The 21,788-nt window shown below is 46.1% G+C and overlaps 1 protein-coding gene across 6 annotated transcripts in view; it reads right to left on the reverse strand.

The window, feature by feature from the left end:
- The window catches only part of LOC140187341 (caskin-2-like), a 303,949-nt gene that overhangs the window by 135,830 nt on the left and 146,331 nt on the right, over nt 1-21,788 (reverse strand). The window contains exon 1 of one of the 6 annotated variants that reach the window (XM_072242541.1): nt 14,250-14,608. The exons of the other annotated variants lie outside the window; for them this stretch is intronic. Within the exon in view, the coding sequence (XP_072098642.1) occupies nt 14,250-14,337 (88 nt within the window). The 5' untranslated portion in view covers nt 14,338-14,608. Of the gene's footprint in view, nt 1-14,249; nt 14,609-21,788 lie in introns of those variants that run through there. 6 annotated transcript variants of the gene reach the window in all.

The following is a 21,788-nucleotide window of genomic DNA, read 5'->3' on the forward strand; positions in this document are numbered from 1 at the left end:
AAAATTAATCTCAGGGTTGTATATAGTGACATATACGTGCTTTGGTAATAAAACTCATTTTGAACTTCAATCAATCGTTATCACCCTATCACCCACCAATCATCCCGACGAAGGACTCAGATGTCAACATTTTATTTCCCTGCACAGATGCAGCCTGACCAGCTGAAATCCTCCAGCTGTTTGTATGTGTTTCGCCAGTATTTGTTCCTGAATTTGCTGAAGTGACATTAGTCTTTGAGATATTTAATGGATTTTTGCCAGTGTTGAACTCAAACCAGAAGTCCACCACACATAAAGGTCATCCATATTCACTCTACGTGCAGATGAGATGTTGAACTATGTGTCTCAGACAGACATGACATAACATAACATAGCAACACGGCAGTGCAGAGGTTGGCGTGGTTGCCTCACGGTTCAGGAGACTGGGATTGATCCTGACCTCATGTTCAACCTGAGCAAAGTTTGCACATTCTCCCTTTGACTGTGTGGGATCTCTGGATTCCTCCCAGTCCCTAACCTGTGCCAACAGGTGAACTGGTTGCTGTAAATTATCCTGCATGTAAAAACAATGGAAAGTTGTTGGGCACAGGTCAGGAAGACTGATGGAGAGAGCACACACTCTCTCACATTTCCTACAGTACCAGTGGGCCAACACTTCATTAGCTGCAGACTGCTTTGCAATGTCATGAGGTTGTGAAAGGCACTAATTAAACACAACGGCCGACTCTACTTCCCACACAAGTATGGAAAGATGGATTAACCTATGTGTGCAGAAAACCTAGCTGCGTTAGGGAATCAAGAACAAGAATGTATGTTATTCCACCCGTCCAGCAATTTGCTCCTGCCCACCACTGACCCAGCTGACTCTTCCTTGCCAATTCCCACTGCTGGGAAAGCTAGTACATTATTTTCCATTTGCCGGCAGAGCCACTGTCCTGGCACCAGGGTGATCAGAGTGAAGCCAAGGAGGGATCAGCCTTCCCACTCTGTACGTCTGAGAACCTCTGGAGAGATTTATTCCAAAGCTCCCCTAACCACATCCCCAAGCTGAGGTCACTGAGAAGACTGGCACACTGGCCAGTGGTCGGCCTCCATGAGCTGCCAGACGGTGTTGAAATGCTGAAAATTAATATCCCTTACTGTCCGGACTATGGTGGGCTCCTCTGAGAAGCTGAATTCCTCACACGGTTGTCCGTGTGGTGGATTACAACCTTGTGGCTCACTTGTCTGGTACTAGTGACTGTCCCCTCACTTTAAACTGACATCAACCAAACCAGCAGGACTGGGTTAAATTCTGCATTAGACTCATATACTCTGACCATCAGCAAGCCTTGCTTACCAAATCACCAAGAATGACCTCACAATCCAGCAAGGGTTCAATTTTAAAATATTTATCCGTGTTTGAATACCCCCTGGGGCTTGCCTCTCCTCATATTTACATCTGTCTGACCCTTCCGGACCTTTGCAACACCCCATGTCCAGTTCCGTCAGGTCTACCTCCAGATATTCCTCCCAAAACATCTTCGTATTGCTCTTCACCTTCAAAATATTCTTGGAAATCTGCTTGATAGTCAAATCTTACAGTCACTATCACGATATGGAGTACAATCTCATGTCTTGTTTCATTCCTGCATTGTAAGGAAATATGGAAAACATTCAGAGGAAGTCATTTCAGCCCATCAAAATTATGCTAGCTCACAAAGCAGTCTTGTTCCTCACTAATGTTCCCTCCACATTCCCATCAATTTCCCTCTGATTATAATACACAACCACTCACTAAGAGCACCCTACAGTGGCTAATTCCACCACGAACCTGCGTATCTTTGGAACGTGGGAGGAAATTGAAGCGCTCAGAGGAAACCCACATGGTCACCGGAAGAACATATAAACTCATTGTATACAGCATCAGACATCAGGTGAACCTGGGGTCACTACAGCAATCCTGCCAGCTGTGGGACAGCAATCCTACCAGATGTGAGGCAGCAATCCGACCAGATGCCAGATGTGAGACAGCAATCCCACCAGATGCGAGGTAGCAATTCTACCAGATGTGAGGCAGCAATTCTACCAGATGCCAGATGTGAGGCAGCAATCCTACCAGATGTGAGGCAGCAATTCTACCAGATGCCAGATGTGACGCAGCAATCCTACCAGATGTGAGGCAGTAACCCTACCAGATGTGCCAGCTGTGAGACAGCAATCCTACCAGCTGTGAGGCAGCGATCTTACCAGATGTGAGACAGCAATCCTACCAGATGTGAGACAGCAAATCCGACCAGGTGTGCCATGGTGCCAGCCAAATTGTTCCTTGCTTACAACACCTGATCTTCCCAAGTAGTTTCCCACCCACGTACCAACTGGGCTGGAACCACAGCCAGGAGGGAGTTCATACTTAATTGAAAATTGCTGAGGTATTTCAAAAAGATGATTTTACCAGGAAAATACTTCCAAATTCTTCTATAAAATTCTAGTACTGGGTTCTGTTCTGGTCACCTTATTAAAGAAAGGATGTGGAAACTTTTGAGGGATTGCAGAGGAAATTTACCAGGATACTGCCTGGATTAGATAGCATGTCTTCTGAGGAAAGGTTGAGCGAGCTTGGGCTTTTCTCTTTGGAATGAAGGAAGATGAGAAGTGACTTCATAGAAGTGTGTAAAATGATGAGGCATTGACAGAGTGGGCAGCCAGCACCTTTCTCCCAGGGGAGCAATGGCCAATTCCAAAGGCTATCCTTTTAAACTGAATGAAGGAAAGTTTGGGGAGATACCTCAGAGGTCCAGTTTTGATACAGGGAATGGTAACTGCCCAGAATACAGTGCCAGGGGTACAGGCTGATATATTAGGGATATTTAAGAGACTCTTAGATATGCACATGGATAAAAGGGAAATGGAGAGCTAGTAGGCTTGATTGTGGAGTAGGTTAAAAGGTCAGCACAACACTGTGGGCTGAAAGGCCTGTACGGTTTATGTTCCAAGTGCTTGTGAGCACATTGTATGATGACAAGGCAGAGGTTGAGAAGGTACAAACCCACCTTGTGCGGCATGCTAAGTTTAAGCCAGCCCCATCCCCAAATGGTTGCTGAATGCCAGTGTACCGGGGAGGGGAGTGGGGGGGGGTGCAATCACCAAAGCCAGTCAAGTGCACTGCTGAATAACAACCCGCCACGGTGGCAATCAAACCGTGCATGAAAACAACTCGCAGCCTCTCACAGGGGCTCACGGTAGTCTGGGCAGAAATCTCGCATATTGGTGAATCAGTAAAAGATTAAGTTATAGCATTTCAACACCCCCCTCACTAATCACTGAAGAATATCACTGGCCAGTCTATCAATTGTCATCATGAAAGGCAGCCTTTGTCAACGCTTAGCAACCTCGTCCAGTGCCATTCTATACCAGGGTCTGTATGGTTACTAAGACAACAAGGTCTTATCAGGTCATACTTCGATGCTAAGCCAGCAAATCCATTAATAGCACGTTGACTGTTTCTAAACACTGAGATGTAATAGTTATTTCTTGTCTACTGAGCTGTTGGTTTTTAATGACTCCCTTTGGGAAATAGTTGTAGTTGCTTTAATGACCAATCACATTTAAGAGGTGGGTTTTCAGAACCTGATGATAATTAAAAGTCAGTGAATTAATGTTTTGGCCTTTGAGCCTCAAATGTAGTAAAAGATGGGAGTGGCCCTCCACATCCTCGGTGGTTACAACTCAGAAGAATTCAGTAAAATACACATGCATATGAATTAGAGGCAGGAGACCACGCGGCCCCTCAAACTTGTTCTATCCATTCAATTTCTCTAATCCAATCCATTCATATCTGGGCACCACAGTAGCATGAAAGGTTAAAATTTGGGGACGTCGGAGCTCAGCGCTCTGTCTCAGCATAACCTGTGTAAGGCTTTGTACATCCTCCCTATGGAATGCATGCATTTCCTCCAGGGGCTCTGGCATCCTCTCACAGTCCAAAGACATACCAGGTTTGTTAAGTGGTCATTGTAAATTATCCCGTGATTAGGTTAGGGTTAAATCAGGGTTGTCAGGGGGTTGTTGGGGAGGGGGGGCACTGCTCAAAGGGCTGGAAGGGCCAACTCCACAATGTATTGCTACATAGGTCATGGCCAACCTGACTGTAACCTCAACTCCACATAGTAATAAATATTTTGTCCCCTAGCTTATTGAGAAAGTATTTACCTCTTTCTTACAAATTTTCAAAGACTCAGCTCCACCACCCCTAGAGATGCCAGTACTTATACCAAGGTCCTGTACTGGGCTGGGTGTCGAGAAGAGAGAGTCAGGCCAAAATCCCCAACACAAACTTCTAGCCAAAAAAAAACAAAGGCTGCTGACACTGCTTGTAGAAGTTGGAACCCCCAGCTGCCCCCAAATCTGACCGAGCAATTTTCCAGTACGATTTGGCCAATCTGCCTGAGCTACTAACACCAGTGTACATCACCATCATCATCAGGTGCCGTGCCCAGTTTGCGCTTTGATTGCCATGGCCCACACACTCCTGTTTCAGGTCAAGTGGATCAATTCATTGGTATTCATTTCCAATTGTCTGGCTGCTGTCTCCATCATCATTTGTCTTCCTCTTGCTTTCTTCTCTTCAGTCTTTCCCATAATTACTGTACATTCTAACTCCTCTTTCCTAATCACATGTCCAATGAAGTTACGTTGCCTTTTCATGATCTCATACATAATTTCTCCCTTTGTATTTGCTCTATTTATGACATCCTCGTTAGATATTCATTTAATCCATGATATTCTTTACATCCTCCTCAAAAACCACATCTCTGCTGCTACAATTCATTTCCTCATGTTTCCTCATGTGTACATCAAAACAGTGGGCACGTGGCCAAGTGGTTAAGGCATTGGACTAGTGACCTGAAGGTCGTGAGTTCGAGCCCCAGCTGAGGCAATGTGTTGTGCCTTTGAGCAAGGCACTTAATCACACAGTGCTCTGCGATGACACTGGTGCCAAGCTGTATGGGTCCTAATGCCCTTCCCTTGGACAACATTGGTGTCGTGGAGAGAGGAGACTTGCAGCATGGGCAACTGCTGGTCTTCCACACAACCTTGCCCAGGTCTGCGCCCTGGAGAGTGACGACTTTCCAGGGGCAGATCCATGGTCTCGCAAGACTAACGGATGCTTTTACTTACACCAAAACAAAATCAAACACACTGACATACGTCATGAAGTCTGTTGTTTTGTGGCAGCAGTGCCATGCAAGACATCAAAATTATTACGTTAGGAAAAAAAAATCCACAGGGAAAAAAGAGGAATAGTGAGATGGTGTCCATAGGTTGGTATCCTGTTCAGAAATCTGATGGAAGTGGGGAAGATGCTGTTCCTGTTGAGTGTGGGTTTTTAGGCCCCAGTGCCTCTTGCCCAATGAGAATAAGACACATCTTGGATGCTGATGTCGCCTTCTTGAGGCACTGCATCTTGAAGATATCCTCAATGACGGGGAGACTTGTGTCCATGAGGGAACGGGCTAAGATTACAACCCTCTGCAGCTTCTTTCGATCCCGTGTATTGGAGCCTTGCTATCCGGCAGTGATGCAACCAGTCAGAGTGCTCTCCATCATACAGCTGGAGTCTTGATGACACGCTGAACCTTCTCAAACCCCTGGCATTCCTTCATTGTGATTCCATCAGTGTGTTGGGTCCAGGATGGATCCTGTGAGATACTTACACCCTGGAACTTGAAGCTGCTCGCCCTTTCCACCACTAACCAGTACCCCACCCCCCACCATCCTCAGTGAGGATTGGCATGTGCTCTGCTGACATTTTCATACAGAACTGGGAGTATTTACAAGCTGAAGACTGAATAATCAGTGCCATCCCAGTTTAATTGCCAACAAGGACCCTCCCTGGTTATACACTGCCATCTGTGCCTTCATTTAAATTGTCATCCTCTGTGCCCCCACATTTAGACACCCAGTATTGCCCTCCACTGACACCCCCTCTTCTTGCATCATTTGCACACTCCATCCAGTGTGTCTCCCCTCAGTAACATGCAGAAATCCCATGCCATCTCCCACTACAAATTGGACTTGCAGCCATTGGACCGCGAGGAGGCATGCCTTTAAAATCACGCCACTTACTTTTTACTGATACATGGACAAACATGGAAAAGAGACCAGTCAGCCTCTCAGGGGCAACGTTCAATGAGATAATAGCTGACAAATACATCAACACTACATATTCACTCTTGAGCCTAGTCTCTGAAAAACCAAAATTAAGCATGTACTTCATCTTTTGACAATTTGCATTTTTTTCCTCAGTGAACAATAAAGGAAGTTTAGTTATGTCGTTTCAATAATGATTTTACGTGACCTATAGCCCTTTAATAATGTTTTAAAATGAGCTGTGCCTTTTTGTTACTGATTTTAAATCTGCAGAGTCCTGAGAGAACTAGATGAAGTAAATCACAGACTGGTGAGGAGGTTTTTTTCTTAAGCGTATCGTACCAGACATTCAGCCATTCTTTGCTGGCACGTGGTGTCAGGATTAACCGGGTCACGTTATGAATGTTCCTGACTCGACCCTTCGAGGCTGAGTGGCTAGCTCGACACTCAACCCGGCACAAATGGAAAGCGTGCTCGGGGGTGGCCCGAACTGGATTCGAACTCGGGAACCTTCGCTCCAGAGTCTGGCACTGATCTCACTGTGGCACCAGCCGGTTGGTGAGGAGGTAGGGGAGGTATTGAATAGTTCAACAGATCACAAGCCAGGCTGAGAGAAGTGGCCACAGATGGTTGCTTATACATGCCTGGTTTCTTACCAAATGTAACCCACATTTTGAAATATGCCTGTAATATTTTCACTGTTGACAGTTCAGTAAGGTCAGCCTTGTTTACCAGGACTGCTGTGTCTCTTCCTTCCATAGGGAGTTTACAATCCCTGCCATAGCACCCCTACCCTTTTTCCCCCACACACAAAAATATCCACTGTAACAAAGTCCCAAGAGTCTATTGCATACAGAGTAATGGGGAGGTGTTTGGAATGGCCTTCTGGTGCTTCATCCATGTCCTCGCTCTGAAATCTGCACCAATGGGCTATTCAGCTGTGAAAGGCTTCACTGCTGTTCATCACACACAGATTTGGTCAGCAGTGAAGATGCACAAGGGGCATCAAAGCTGATTTGAGGTTTTCTGGGACATTCAGCTTCATCACTGGAAAAAGATTTTACTTCACTTTGAGGAGATTGTTGTAGTACAGTGGCCGAGTTGGCACCACATTCCTCTCTGTAAGTTCAAGACGCAGTTCACTGACTTGAGCCCACCAGTGTAGTTCTGAGGAAATGGTGCAGCTGTTTTTTCCATTCAGTACTGAGGGAATGCTGCTTTCCACTACATACTGAGTGCTACATCTTGCCTGCAGTTATCTTCAAATGCAGTTCTGAGGAGTGATGCATTGCTGCCAGCAGTTGCATTTCCACGCATTACTCGGGAATGCTGCATTGTTACCATCCAGTGCAGCACCGAGGGAGGGCTACAATTCTGCAGCCAATGGACTGCCCACTCAGTTAAATGACCACCCTATTAGCAAGGTTATCCTGTGCACATTTCCTGTGGACTTAACTGGCTCATCCCACACGAGGCAGCTCTGAAATTATGCAAAAGCAAGTCTTTTTCTGCAATAAGGAGAAGACCAATTTCACGGACGCCTGGGAGTCGAATTCACTCTTGGAGCAAGGCTGCCAATACTAGCCTCGCTTCCTTCCAAGCAACTGAGTACTCTTCCACTGTAATCTTATTTATGCACCATTGATAGAAAGTAGATTAGCAGGTGTCCCAGAGGACTTCGTGATGAACCGCCATGCAATTACAGAGAAAGGGTCCTGGGGGAAATGGTGCACTTTGAATGCTTATAATTTTCTTGATTGATCTTAAGTGCCTAGTTACCAAGAGACTTTGAGGTATGCGCAGAAGCAAAACTTTACCGAGTTGATTACTTTGAACCCATAGTGATATATGTTTTGCACAGTAACCAATCATATCTTGGCATCAACACTCCGGTATGTGTCACCTGCAGGTCCATGCTCCCGCCCAGAAGGTCACTGTGATTACACTGTAACAGAAACGGGGCTTGAAGTTATTTTCTGCCGTTTGCATCTCACATTGTTTTGCAGGTTAGTATTACATGAACAGTGACATAGGAGGTGTAATAGCCCATTGGGTTACAAACAGCAATAGCCTGACCAACCAGGTGGGCCTGGTACATACACACACACACACACCAGGAGTCAGTCATGACCCCGTGCTTTGTCTCTGCCACCTTCTTTTTCAGATTCCAAAATTTCTGCTGGTATTCCCAGGGCAGCGGGAGGGTCTGGTTTATTCATTACAGGACAGAAGACAGCCATGTGGCCTATCAAGCCTATGCTAAACCCAACAGTGCCAGACCCACTCCCTCCCTCTGCATTTCCCTCTATCTCAGCAACACACCTTTACCATTTGCCAACAGCAGCAGCAAAAGCCATTCGCCAGGAGTGACGTACAGTAACCTTTCTCAGAGTAACGTACACAGCAAGCTTTCACTGAGAGTAACGTACAACAGACAATTAATTTGCAAGCACGTGGTTGGAATGTGGAGGGAAACCAGAGGACGAGCAGTGACAAGGGAGACATGCAAAATCCCTATTGACAGCACCTGAGTTCAGGATTTAAAGTGTTTTGCTGAAGCTGTGACCCAGCAGCCTCTCCACCCCTTCTCTCCGGTCAGCAGTGCCACTGCGCTAAAGGGGATATCATTTCTCAGGTGCAACGTTTGTTCCCTCTCCCTTCAAGGAGAATAGGCGATCTCCCCAGATAGAAATCTGCCACTTTTAGCATCAAAACAGTTTGTGTTACTAGTCACCCAAGTGCAATTAACGGGAGCTTGCTGTACACAAATTGGCTGCTCTTTTCTCTATGCTGCAATAGCCCCTGCTTTCCCCAAGGTGCTTTGCCTAGAAAGCGCTCCGGGACATCCTGAGGCTCTTTCCAAGGCACGGTGGGGCTCAGGCTCCCTGGCCTCCTGAGTGAGACAACTATCATTCATCTCGGTTACAAAAGGAGCAAGACTGAATGAGCCTTTCAGTCCACCCTGGAGTTCACTAATAAGACAGGGCAGGGAACTCCTTACACAAAGTTTGTTCTGTTTCAAAAACTTTGTGTCGGCATTGTGAGCAGCCCACCAGCAGACAGGCTCAGCACATTCCCCGGTCCTTTTTAGTACAGATCTATCCCACTACTCTACGGTCTTTGTTCTTCGTACAATAACCCATTTTGTCAATTTGTTTTGCTCAACTTCCCTCCTTCCCCAGTCAGGATTCCTTGGAAGAGGAGCTACTCCTCTGGATTAGTCAACAGGGACCTGCTGCGATCCAAAAAGCACGTCTGTGAATTCAGAGGTGAGGGGTCATATTTCTGGGATGAAAGATCACAGGGATTCAGGGGTCCGTTCATAAACTTTGAGTATAAAACCCATGTTTATGTGCTCAGTGAATGCCTGTGTTTACACAAACACCCCCATCTTTACGTGCACCATGTAGATAGATAGATAGATAGAGATACTTTATTGATCCCGAGGGAAACTGGGTTTCGTTACAGCTGCACCAACCAAGAATAGAGCATAACTATAGCAATACAAAACCTCAAACAACAATATGCAAACTATGCCAGCCTATTGGCTCAGGGTGTCTGACCCTCCACAGGAGGAGCTGCAAAGTTCGATGGCCACAGGCAGGAACAACCTCCCATGACGCCCAGTATTGTATCTCAGTGGAATATGGCCGGAGTCCAACAGCAAAAAGTGCACTCCACAATGAGGACGCATATGTTTACACAAACACTCCGATGTTTACAGGCTCAGTGTACTGTTGAAGAACAGCTGAGAGTCCTGATGAGTGGTCTCGGACTGTTTATTCCCTTCTATAGATTGTGCCTGACCTACTGAGTTCCTCCAGAACATTGTGCGTATTGCTCTAGACTTCCACCATGTGCAGTACCTCTTGTGTCTCAGAGCCTGGGAGAAATCCTCCTACTCACTAGTGACCCTCTGATCGTCAGTAAATACAGTGCACCTGGGTGCTCGAAAGTGTCGACATAGGTACAAAAGGGGATGAAGAAGCATTTGGGGCTGATTTACAACAGCCCATTAACCCACCAACCCACAGGTGTTTGGGATGTGGGAGGAAACTGGAGCCCCCAGAGGCACCAGAACTGCTCACAGAAGGAGCATGAAAACCTCACACAGACAGCAGCCAAGGACAGGATTGAACCAAGTCTCTGGACAAGCAACGCAGCAGCACTACCAACTACACCATCACTGCACCCCTGATGATGGGACACGGCAGGTTATCAATATTTGCTGAGCTTTCAACATTACCCCAGGATGTGTGCACTCTGCAAGCTTGTAACACACTTCAGGACATCCTGCGGCTGGGGAAGGAGTTGCTGAGTTTGATTTGTACCTTCCATGCAAGCAGTGCAATTTGATTTCTGCCAGTGCTTTGTCTAGAAAAGGGATGCCAAGTCATTTAACTTCATTTGCTGAGGGTGGGGGATCAGGGAAATCTGGAATTGATTTATTATTGTCATAGGTACTGAGATACACGGTTCATACAGAGCAATGCATTACACAGTGCATTGAGGTAGTACAGAGGGAAACAAGAATGCAGAAAAAAATGCAACAGCTACAGGAAGCGTGCAGTGCAGGTAAACAATAAGGTGCAAGATCAAAACGAGGTAGATTGTCATGTTAAGAGGCTAACCTATCGTACTGGGGAGCTATTTAACACCGATAACAGTAGGATAGAGGCTGTCCTTGAACCTGGTGGTACATGCTCTCAAGCCTTTGTATCTTCTGCCCAATGGAAGAGGGGTTGGGGAGGTCTTTGATGACACGGGCTGCTTTACTGAGGCAGAGACCATGGAGGGGAGGCTGGTTTCTGTGATGTGCTGATCTGCATCCACAACTCTCTGCAAATTCTTGCGGTCACATCGGCCAATCGGCTCATTCCCTACTCTCAGGCCCAGGCCTTCCGCGCCGCGCCGAACCATCCTGCATCTTCGAGGCTTCAGTCCACACCACAAAAAGATGCCAGGTCATGCATGCGGTTCAAAAGCTCAACTCTTCTGTGGCAGTAGTGCCAGGGCTGGGGAGGGTGGTGAGACGGAAGAGGCAGGAAGCCCTTCCTACCCATGGGCTTGACCAAGTGTCTTTTAAATGTTTTATCTGTCTCAACCACTTCTTTTGGAGACCCGTTTAAAAGACATACCACCTTCTACATGAAGACTTTGCCCCCGAGGTCCCTTATAAATCTTACACCTCTCAGCTTAAACCTGTGTCCCTTAGCTTTTGATTTCCTTTCCCTGAGAAAAAGATAGTCTGCATTCATCCTCTGGATGCCCCTCACGATTTTATTCAGTTCTATAAGGACTCCTATACTCCAAGGAATAAAGTCTGAACTTGTCTAACCTCTCTCAAGCTCTTGAATCCTGGCAACGTTCTTGTAAATCTTCTTTACACTCTTTCCATCTTAATGACATCTTTCCTGTTGCTAGGTGACCAGAACTACACACCTAGTTCAGGTGCAGCCTCACCTGGTACAAAAGCAATATGAGGTCCTAACTCCCACACTCAGTATGCTAACCATCTTCTTCAACACCCTGTTCTACCTGTGACCTGGGTTGCTGATACTCCTCCGTGCAGAAAGCATTAAATCCATTACAGCCCCTCCTAACCTGGCTAGTTTGCCAGGCGTCCTTCCACATCACCTGGCTCCCTACAGGGGACACAGCTGCCTCTAAGGAGTGACATGGCTGTTCAACAGAATCCAATGAAGCAGGACCAAGAGTAGCCAGTGCACAGTGTAAGTCAGTGTTTTCCTGTGTGGTGAAGCAGTGTTCCACACACCAGTCGGCCTCTGGTATACACCTACTTGAGTTACGGTATTTACCCCCTGTAGTCTTTCAGCTGCTCCCCGATGAAACCATGATAAATCTGATTCTGACATGGGTCTCTATTGTGGAGTGAGAGTCAGAAGGGGGCAGGGAGTGGGAAGCACCAGAGAGATATTCCGTAATAATCAATAAACCAATTGTTTGGAAGCAAACGACCTTGCCTGATGTCTCAGGGCTGGATGTGTCTCCACCCACACAACCACCCCTCGGCACTCCACCTGACCCACACCCCTCCCTCCACAACGCTCCATGTAGATGTGTTCGATGGTGAGGAGGGCTTTACCCATGCTAGACTGGGTCATACCCACTACCTTTTTGTAGGATTGGTGTTTTTTTTGGTGACTGGTTGTGATGCAGCCAGTCAATATACGCTCCAATACACATCTATAGAATCTAGCTGCCTGATGAGATTTAAGGGCCAAACACTTGGAACAAGTCTTGAATTGCTACTGCAAGATCAAGTTCCACCTTGGCAAAGCGATTAATCACTAGGGAGAAGTGGAATGAAACTGATTTAAATGTGTGGCAATGTATAAATGTGAAGATGTACTGGATGGCAATCTTGAAGTGAACACAGCTACCATGTATCCTGCACAATGCTGACAAGGGAACATCTCGCACGACTTCACTGGTTCTCTCCAGAAGGTCAGGTAACCTCGGGCGAAGAGATCCCAGAGGGGCTTCTGTTCAATTCTACAGGAGTTCCAGTGCCCCGCCCCGTTGTGGGTGTGTAGATGTTCCAATGTAAACAGCTCAACAACACTTCCATCGTTATGAAGCAGGCGGGGGAAATGGGACTGGTGTGAGTAATCTTTTAGTCGGACCTGTCGTTTTTGGAAAACTTTCTGCAGGTCAAAACTTTTGACCACAAGTCCATGAGGCAGTGGTCAGCTGAAAAGCTGCTGCAGTGCTTCTGGGAGGAAAAGATAACGGATCGTGTGAGATGGTTTCCCATGCAGACTGTTGGAATGCCTCATTGCCAGAACTCACCAACAAGCACGTACATTTCACTTTGGCACGCATTGACTAAACACTTGATCCCCCCCAGTCTACCTTGCCACTGCCCTTCGACTTTCTTTGTCTGCGTGCACTGCACTTTCTCTGTAGCTGTTCCACCATGTGGAAATTTGCAATCTGTTTTCTTTCGACTGGCACTGCGTAATTATGTATGGCATGATCTGCCCGGCACCAGTAGTGTTAAGGAAGCAGACAGACAAATGGCTAACATTGTTAAGGACTTAAACAAATTAGAAGAATGGGCAAAGAAGTGGGAGATGGAATAAGTGTATGGTCAAGCACTTTGGTGGAAGAAATAAAAGTGTAAGCTATTTTCTAAATGGAAATTTTAATTTTAATCTTTGGATCAAATGGACTTGCAAGTCCTTGTGGAGAATTCCCTAAAGGTTAATTAGCAGGTTGAGTTGGTGGTGAGGAAGGCAAATGCATTAGGATTTATTTGAAGTAGACTAAAATATACGAGCAAGGATGTAATTTTGAGTCTTTATAAAGTACTGGTGAGGCTTCAGTTGGAGTGTTGTGAGCAATTTTGTTCACCTTATCTCAGGAAGGATGTGCTGACATTGGAGAGGCTTCAAAGGACATTGATGAAAATGGTTCCGAGATTGCATACAAGAGCGCAATGTAACGTTGTAGCACCATGGAACTGGTCAGGCCACACTTGAAATATCATGGTCAGTTGATAAATGAAGCATGGAAGGATTTGTGGGAGGGAAGTGTTAGATTGATTCTCAAGTAGGTTAACATTGTGGCTGAAAGATCTGCACTGTGCTGTATGGTTATATGTTTCATGTTCTGAAGCATATTTGTGAGGTAAAGGACATTGGTGATAACTGTCCCCGCTCAGCTTCCAATCATCACTCCTCTAACCACTCATTATCTCACTCAGATTTAACCCCCAGACTCAGCCACTGGAGCAGGGACCACTGGGACTGCCTGTCCCTACCCAAAGGGTTCGAGTTGGGGAAGCTAGCTGCAGCTACTACTTCAGATTCCCTATCGGACATCAGACAATCCTGGACATAGGTTTGGCAACTTCTCAACCCCACCCCAAAGTCATCCCACCCACCTCGATGTAATCCCACTTGGGGGGAACACCCCCACAGCAGCAAATGGCTAACATTGACACCATTCCAGCAGGAGTCAAGATAAAGGGATTGATAGTGCTTCAACCTCAATTTTACAGACTAAAACAACATACAATATAAAGAAAGGGAATTTACCCATCTGGTTAACCTATTGACCAACATGGGGATCAGAGATTAAATGATACTGACCTGTTGGAGTGCAGGAACTTGTCTGACCCATCGCTCTCTGCTCGAGTTTCCTACAATTAATGCCACAAGCAAGCAGCTTCTTCAACATCTGCTGCCAATCATGTTAGCTCACTGGACAAGCATCCAGCCTGACAGTGCCCGTGGATCACACCTCCTCACACCACTATCCTTTGCCGTTCTGTGCTCCCGGGAGGAGCAGCAGCTTCCAGCTCGCACTTGGCTTCCTCTCCCCCTCTCTGCTTGAGCTGAGTGTTTTTCTCCAAGGAAATCTGAAAAGGAACCTTACACTGCTGCAACAAGTAGATTCAGAGCCCGGTCACGCTTGGGCGTGCTGTCGGAATTTCACCTTCCCTCCTATCTTCGAGCTCCAGAGAGGCGAGACTGAGAAGCATTCACCTCTTTTAGTCCGACAAAGCTGCACTCCCTCCCTTGGTGACGCCTACCCCTCAACAAGCTTCACATCACCTCCTCAAATCCTTCGTGAGAGGTGAGTTTGCGAGAGCCTCTCGAGTAATAAACTCAAGGGAACTACTTCACTTCCAAATCTTCTATGAATTCCTCAGCGTGCTAATGTGCTGCAGCATCCTGTATAAAACTGCATCAGCCCTCTCTCCCCACTCCCTGCTGCTGACTGTCTCCCTCATCAGTAGGTCTCAGAGGTCCCTTGTGGTCGGACTTAACTCGGGGTGGCGGGGGGAGGGGTCCACTGGATCTCCTGGTCACCCTCCATCCTGAAATCAACGCACTCTCAAAAGAGCCTCCCTGTCGTCCAGGATCATCCACAGCAGAACTGTGACTTGATAAGAATCACTCAGTTCAAAGCAAACTGTTCCTTCTTGATCCTCCCACCCTGAGCTCGAGCACCCTGTTCTCCTCACCTACTGCCCCAGCTCCAGGTTACACTGATTAACGACATGTGAGAGGCCCAATTAAACACTGTTCACACAATCCCGCTGCACATAGCTGTCAGATCAATTGAAGGAAAATGAAAGGGAGAAAAGAAGGTGGAGCTTAAAGAACAGCCAGAGCCTTTATTCAGCATAAAAACTTGCGCGGGACACCCTTTACAGCTCTTTAAGAAAATGTTTTTTTTAGTCTACGTTTTCTTTTCCTGAGATCATTTGCAAACACCAGACAGAGATGACAGAAAGCTGAGTCCCTCATCTGTGCTTCTACTTAATTTATACTTTAAACTGGGCACCCTGGCCCTGGTCTTCCACTCTCTCACCTCACACAGCAGCCACTTCACTCTCTTGTCACATATACCAGTCACACTTTGAGACACAGCTTCTTGCGAATGGTGTTAAATGCATCTTAAATGAAACTACTGAACTAATGGCAAACTACAGTAGAGAAACACATGCCTTATTGTAATTATGGTATGAATTATATACACCATACTGATAATATACAGTATACATTGAGAGTAAAATATAGATGCTGCCTGACCTGTTGACATTTTTCAGGATTTTCTGTCTTTATTCCAAGTGCTCTGATTGTTAGAAAATTATTTATTTATTGAGATACAGCATGGAATAGGCCCTACCGGCACTTCAAGCTGACTGAGGCTCCAACCACCTCCTGCCGCATTGAAGAGCAAGACTGAAATAGCTCCAACTTCTAAAGGCATCTACTCTACAAGAAGATAATAAAACTGTTACAGCAGAACCTTTGGGAAATTCACAGCGATCAAACGTCAACAACAGTTGGACAAAGGGAAATCAATCTGTCCACATTTGAGTCGGAATCATACAACGCAAAACAGGCCCTTCGGCCCAAAGCATCCATTCTGACTTTTTTGACCATTTACTCCAATCCCATTTGCCTACATTAGGATCATATCCTTCTATGCCTTGTCAGGTGCTTGTCCAGATGTCTCTTACAGACAGTGTGCATCTGATTCCACCACCTCTGTCAGCAGCATGTTCCTGAGAATTGTGACGAGAATACACATAGATTAAGATGTTAGCTGTCCTGTGCTGGCACCAGTGGGATCAGCAGTTGGTCTACCATCTGTCTTCAGGAGAAAGAGAGATAAGGACAATAATGGAGCAGCGCTTGGAGATGTTAATGAAGGGACGGGAGAGTTTAACGGAAGGAGAGCTGTCAAGATCGGCTCCCCCCTTTGAACCCTGAACTGTATGAAGTGATGGACAGGCGATACCCCAGCAGGGGGATAAAAAGGGACAGGTTCGCTAAGACAGAACACACACGACACCCCGAGGTAACGAGACCCTGGAAGCGGTGCGTCTCCCACACGTCAGTGGGAAGTTTTGGACGGCTGGTCGCGGGATCAAGCCATAGACGCACAGGGTGGAAAGGTACGATCGGCGGGAACCTGGTGTGTGTCCGCCCTTGCCTGGGTGCCAGGTTCGCCGCAGAGAAACGATCGTATCTGGAAACGGAGGGGTCACGGTCGGTGACCTCAGATGACATCACAAAGGGCTCGCATGAAAGCTGACTGCGAAGAATATCAAAGGTCTGTGTGTGGAAGCCGTTTGAATATTCATTCGTTTTGCTCTCTCTCTCCTTCCCCCCACTGTCTGCGAACTGAACTGAACTAAATTGAACTGAACTTTGCGTCACTTTGAAACTGGTCATTTACCCCTAGACAACGATAGAGCTTGACTGATCCTGTTATCTTAATTCTGCGTACATGTGTGTTTATCATTGCTGAACTGTTGCATTTATTATCCTTTTGATTAGAGTACTGTGTTGCTTGTTGCTTTAATAAAACTTTCTTAGTTCTAGTAATCCAGACTCCAACTGAGTGATCCATTTCTGCTGGTTTAGCAACCCAGTTACGGGGTACGTAACAGAATCAACCTCTCGTGTGAACAAACTGACCCCTTCTATCCCCTTTAAAACTCCTTCCTGGAGAGGTAGAAGAGGGGCAGGGAGGCGAAGACAAAGCCACGTAAAACGGTGTCAAAGCAAGACTGAATGACAGCTCTCCATCACCCCACACACTTCTTGGAGTTCTTTTAGGAAATAACTTTATAAAGATGGACAGAATATACTTAGGCTTCCAGATGACTCTTGACAAGGTGAGACATCAAAGGCTTTTGGAACCTTGATTAAAACAAGTGTATTAACCTACTCCAACATGAGAGAGGGAAGTGTCCGCACTTACACTGTGGGCCTAATAAATGAGCCCTTTGCCCCACCATCCCCTTCCTCCATCATTTCCCCACATTACTGACAGGGGCAGCTGCTCAGAACAATTGTTCTTCCATTCCCAACCCAAGAGGAGTGCAATCTCAGGGTTCACTTGCAACTCCTCCCTTACCCACCCCCTCTCCCCAGCACCCAGCAGAGTGGTGTGGCTGTGCCGCTGACTGCTTCTATAATTGGCTGTTGAGAAAGCTTATCTCATGGTTAAACTGGGGTTACTGGCCAAGGGTGGGGCCCTGCAATCAAATTCCACACATCCCACGAACATATCGCCCTCTCCAACTGGCCAATACACTCAAATGTGCCTTCTGAGAAACCATTCTGCCATCTGTACTGATTTAGGAAAATAACATATTTAGTATATGTGCCTTGAGTAGATATGGTTAAATATCTTGAGGCATGCAGATCAGACCCCCAACCTTACCTCAGTGAGCATGGGGAATATTCAACTGCACGAAACAAGGGACACCTGCCCTGCACTCCATCCAAAGCCACTCACTCAAAACCACACCCCTTCCCAGTCGACTGCACCAAATACTGCCCCTCCTTCCCTCCACTCTCTCCGTCCAATCCCTACCCACAACTCACCATCCAACCCCTCCTATTCTTTACTCAAATGTTTTCCTCCTCCTCCCTTAGAACTCTCCATCAACATCCTCTCAATTACTCACCACTCTTTACCCATCCCTTCCCCTCACCTCCTACTCTCCCTCCACCACTCCCCACTCTATATCCAATCCTATATCCTCTGCATTCTCCCCCTCCCCTCTACTGGTTCTACCATGCTTTCAATCAACCACACCATACCCTGTCTCCATCTACGTGCAATTATGTGCCATCTCATTCGTGGAGGACCTGCAAATGAATTCAGCGTTGTGCAATCAGTGAACATCTCCACTTGCAACCCTGTATTGGAAAGAAGATCACCAATGAACCAGCTGAAGATGGCGGCCAGAGTATCGCAAGGAGGTGCATAATAGACAGATTTAGCCCCATGGAGAACCCTCTGCAGAGTGCACTGCAATCCTCTGCCAAGAATGACATTGTTATCAGTCTGACTGAAGGTTATGTGTCACCTTAAAACCCCTGGTTAACTCATCACGAATTGGAAATTTAACACCGATCCTTCAGTGTTGAGAAACTCCCTTATGGAGGATATTCCACATAGAGACTCCAAAATTCAAAGTAAATTTATTATCAAGGTACATATATGTCACTATATAGAACCCTGAGATTCATTTTCTTGTGGGCATTCTCAATAAATCCAATAACCATAATAGAATCAATGAAAGGCTTCACCAACAGAGAGGACAACCAGTGTGCAAAAGACAAACTGTGCAAATATAAAAATAATAATAATAATAATAATAATAATAAATAAATGAGCTATAAATATCGAGAACATGAGATGAAGAGTCTTGGAAAGTGAGTCCACAGATCATGGGAACAGTTCAGTGATGGGGGCAAGTGAAGTTGAGTGAAGTTATCCCCTTTGGTTTCAGAGCCTGGTGGTTGAGGGGTAATAACGTTCCTGAACCTTGTGGTACAAGTCCTGAGGCTCCTGGAGCTTCTTTCTGATGGCAGCAGTGAGGGAGAGCATTGCCTGGGTGGTGAGGGTCCCTGATGGTGAATGCTGCTTTGCTGCAATAACACTTTGTGTAGACATGCTCAATGGTGGGGAAGGTTTTACCTGTGATGTCTACTGCTTTCTATGGGATCTTCTGTTCAACGGCATTAGTGTTTCCATGTCAGGCTGTGATGCAGCCAGTCAATATACTCTCCATGCACATTTATAGAAGTTTGTCGAAGTTTTAGATGTCATGTCAAATCTCCACAAACTCCTAAGGAAATCGAGGGACTGCTGTGCGTTCTTTGTAATTGCTTTTATGTACTGGGCCCAGGACACGTCCTCTGAAATGATAACACCAAGGAATTTTAAATTGCTTATAGTCTCCACCTCCACCACTGGCTCATGGACCGCCGACTTCCTCCTCCTGGAGTCAATAATCAGCTCTTTGGTCTTGCTGAAAGTCAATAAGAGGTTGTTGTTGTGGCACCATTCAGCCAGATTTTCAATCTCCCTCCTATATGCTGATTCATCACCACCTTTGATTCGACCTATGACAGTGGTGTCATCAGCAAACTTGAATATGGCATTGGAGCTGTGCCTAGCCACACAATCATAAGTGTAAAACATAGAAACATAGAAAATAGGTGCAGGAGTAGGCCATTCGACCCTTCGAGCCTGCACCACCATTCAGTATGATCATGGCTGATCATCCAACTCAGAATCCTGCACCAGCCTCCCTCCATACCCCCTGATCCCTTTAGCCACAAGGGCCATATCTAACTCCCTCTTAAATATAGCCAATGAACTGGCCTCAACTGTTTCCTGTGGCAGAGAATTCCACAGACTCACCACTCTCTGTGTGAAGAAGTTTTTCCTAATCTCGGTCCTAAAAGGCTTCCCCTTTATCCTCAGACTGTGACCCTTCGTTCTGGACTTCCCCAACATCGGGAACAATCTTCCTGCATCTAGCCTGTCCAATCCCTTTAGGATTTTATACGTTTCAATCAGATCCCCCCTCAATCTTCTAAATTCCAACGAGTACAAGCCTAGTTCATCCAGTCTTTCATCATATGAAAGTCCTGCCATCCCAGGAATCAATCTGGTGAACCTTCTTTGTACTCCCTCTATGGCAAGGATGTCTTTCCTCAGATTAGGAGACCAAAACTGCACACAATACTCCAGGTGTGGTCTCACCAAGGCCTTGTACAACTGCAGTAGTACCTCCCTGCTCCTGTACTCGAATCCTCTTGCTATAAATGCCAGCGTACCATTCGCCTTTTTCACTGCCTGCTGTACCTGCATGCCCACTTTCAATGACTGGTGTATAATGACACCCAGTTCTCGTTGCACTTCCCCTTTTCCTAATCGGCCACCATTCAGATAATAATCTGTTTTCCTGTTTTTGCCACCAAAGTGAATAACTTCACATTTATCCACATTAAATTGCATCTGCCATGAATTTGCCCACTCACCTAACCTATCCAAGTCACTCTGCATCCTCTTAGCATCCTCCTCACAGCTAACACTGCCGCCCAGCTTCGTGTCATCCGCAAACTTGGAGATGCTGCATTTAATTCCCTCATCCAAGTCATTAATATATATTGTAAACAACTGGGGTCCCAGCACTGAGCCTTGCGGTACCCCACTAGTCACTGCCTGCCATTCTGAAAAGGTCCCGTTTATTCCCACTCTTTGCTTCCTGTCTGCCAACCAATTCTCTATCCACATCAATACCTTACCCCCAATACCGTGTGCTTTAAGTTTGACACTAATCTCCTGTGTGGGACCTTGTCAAAAGCCTTTTGAAAATCCAAATATACCACATCCACTGGTTCTCCCCTATCCACTCTACTAGTTACATCCTCAAAAAATTCTATGACATTCGTCAGACATGATTTTCCTTTCACAAATCCATGTTGACTTTGTCCGATGATTTCACCGCTTTCCAAATGTGCTGTTATCACATCTTTGATAACTGACTCTAGCAGTTTCCCCACCACTGATGTTAGGCTAACCGGTCTATAATTCCCTGGTTTCTCTCTCCCTTCTTTTTTAAAAAGTGGGGTTACATTAGCCACCCTCCAATCCTCAGGAACTAGTCCAGAATCTAAAGAGTTTTGAAAAATTATCACTAATGCATCCACTATTTCTTGGGCTACTTCCTTAAACACTCTGGGATGCAGACCATCTGGCCCTGGGGATTTATCCGCCTTTAATTCCTTCAATTTACCTAACACCACTTCCCTACTAACATGTATTTCCCTCAGTTCCTCCATCTCACTGGACCCTCTGCCCCTACTATTTCCGGAAGATTATTTATGTCCTCCTTAGTGAAGACAGAACCAAAGTAATTATTCAATTGGTCTGCCAGGTCCTTGCTCCCCACAATCAATTCACCTGTTTCTGTCTGAAGGGGACCTACATTTGTCTTAACCAATCTTTTTCTTTTCACATATCTGAAGTCTATAAAGTCGGGCTAGGCACAGCTAGAAAGGGGGCAAAGCACACAGCTTCGTGGTGAACCAATACTGATAGAGATTGTGGGAGATGCTGTTGCCAATCCAAACTGACTGGGGAGAATCCAATTACACAAGGAGGTATTGAGGCCAAGATCTTGAAGCTTATTGATTAGTGTTGAGGGGATGACAGCATTGAATGCTGAGCTGTAGTCAATAAAGAACATCCTGATGTATGCATCTTGGTGGTTGAGATGTTCCAGGGTTGAGTGAAGAGCCAGTGAAATGGTATCTACTGTGGACCTGTTGCGCCGCTAAGCAAATTAGAGCAGATTCAAG

This window comes from Mobula birostris, chromosome 24 (assembly GCF_030028105.1).
Source record: "Mobula birostris isolate sMobBir1 chromosome 24, sMobBir1.hap1, whole genome shotgun sequence".
Classification (NCBI taxonomy): Eukaryota; Metazoa; Chordata; class Chondrichthyes; order Myliobatiformes; family Myliobatidae; genus Mobula; species Mobula birostris.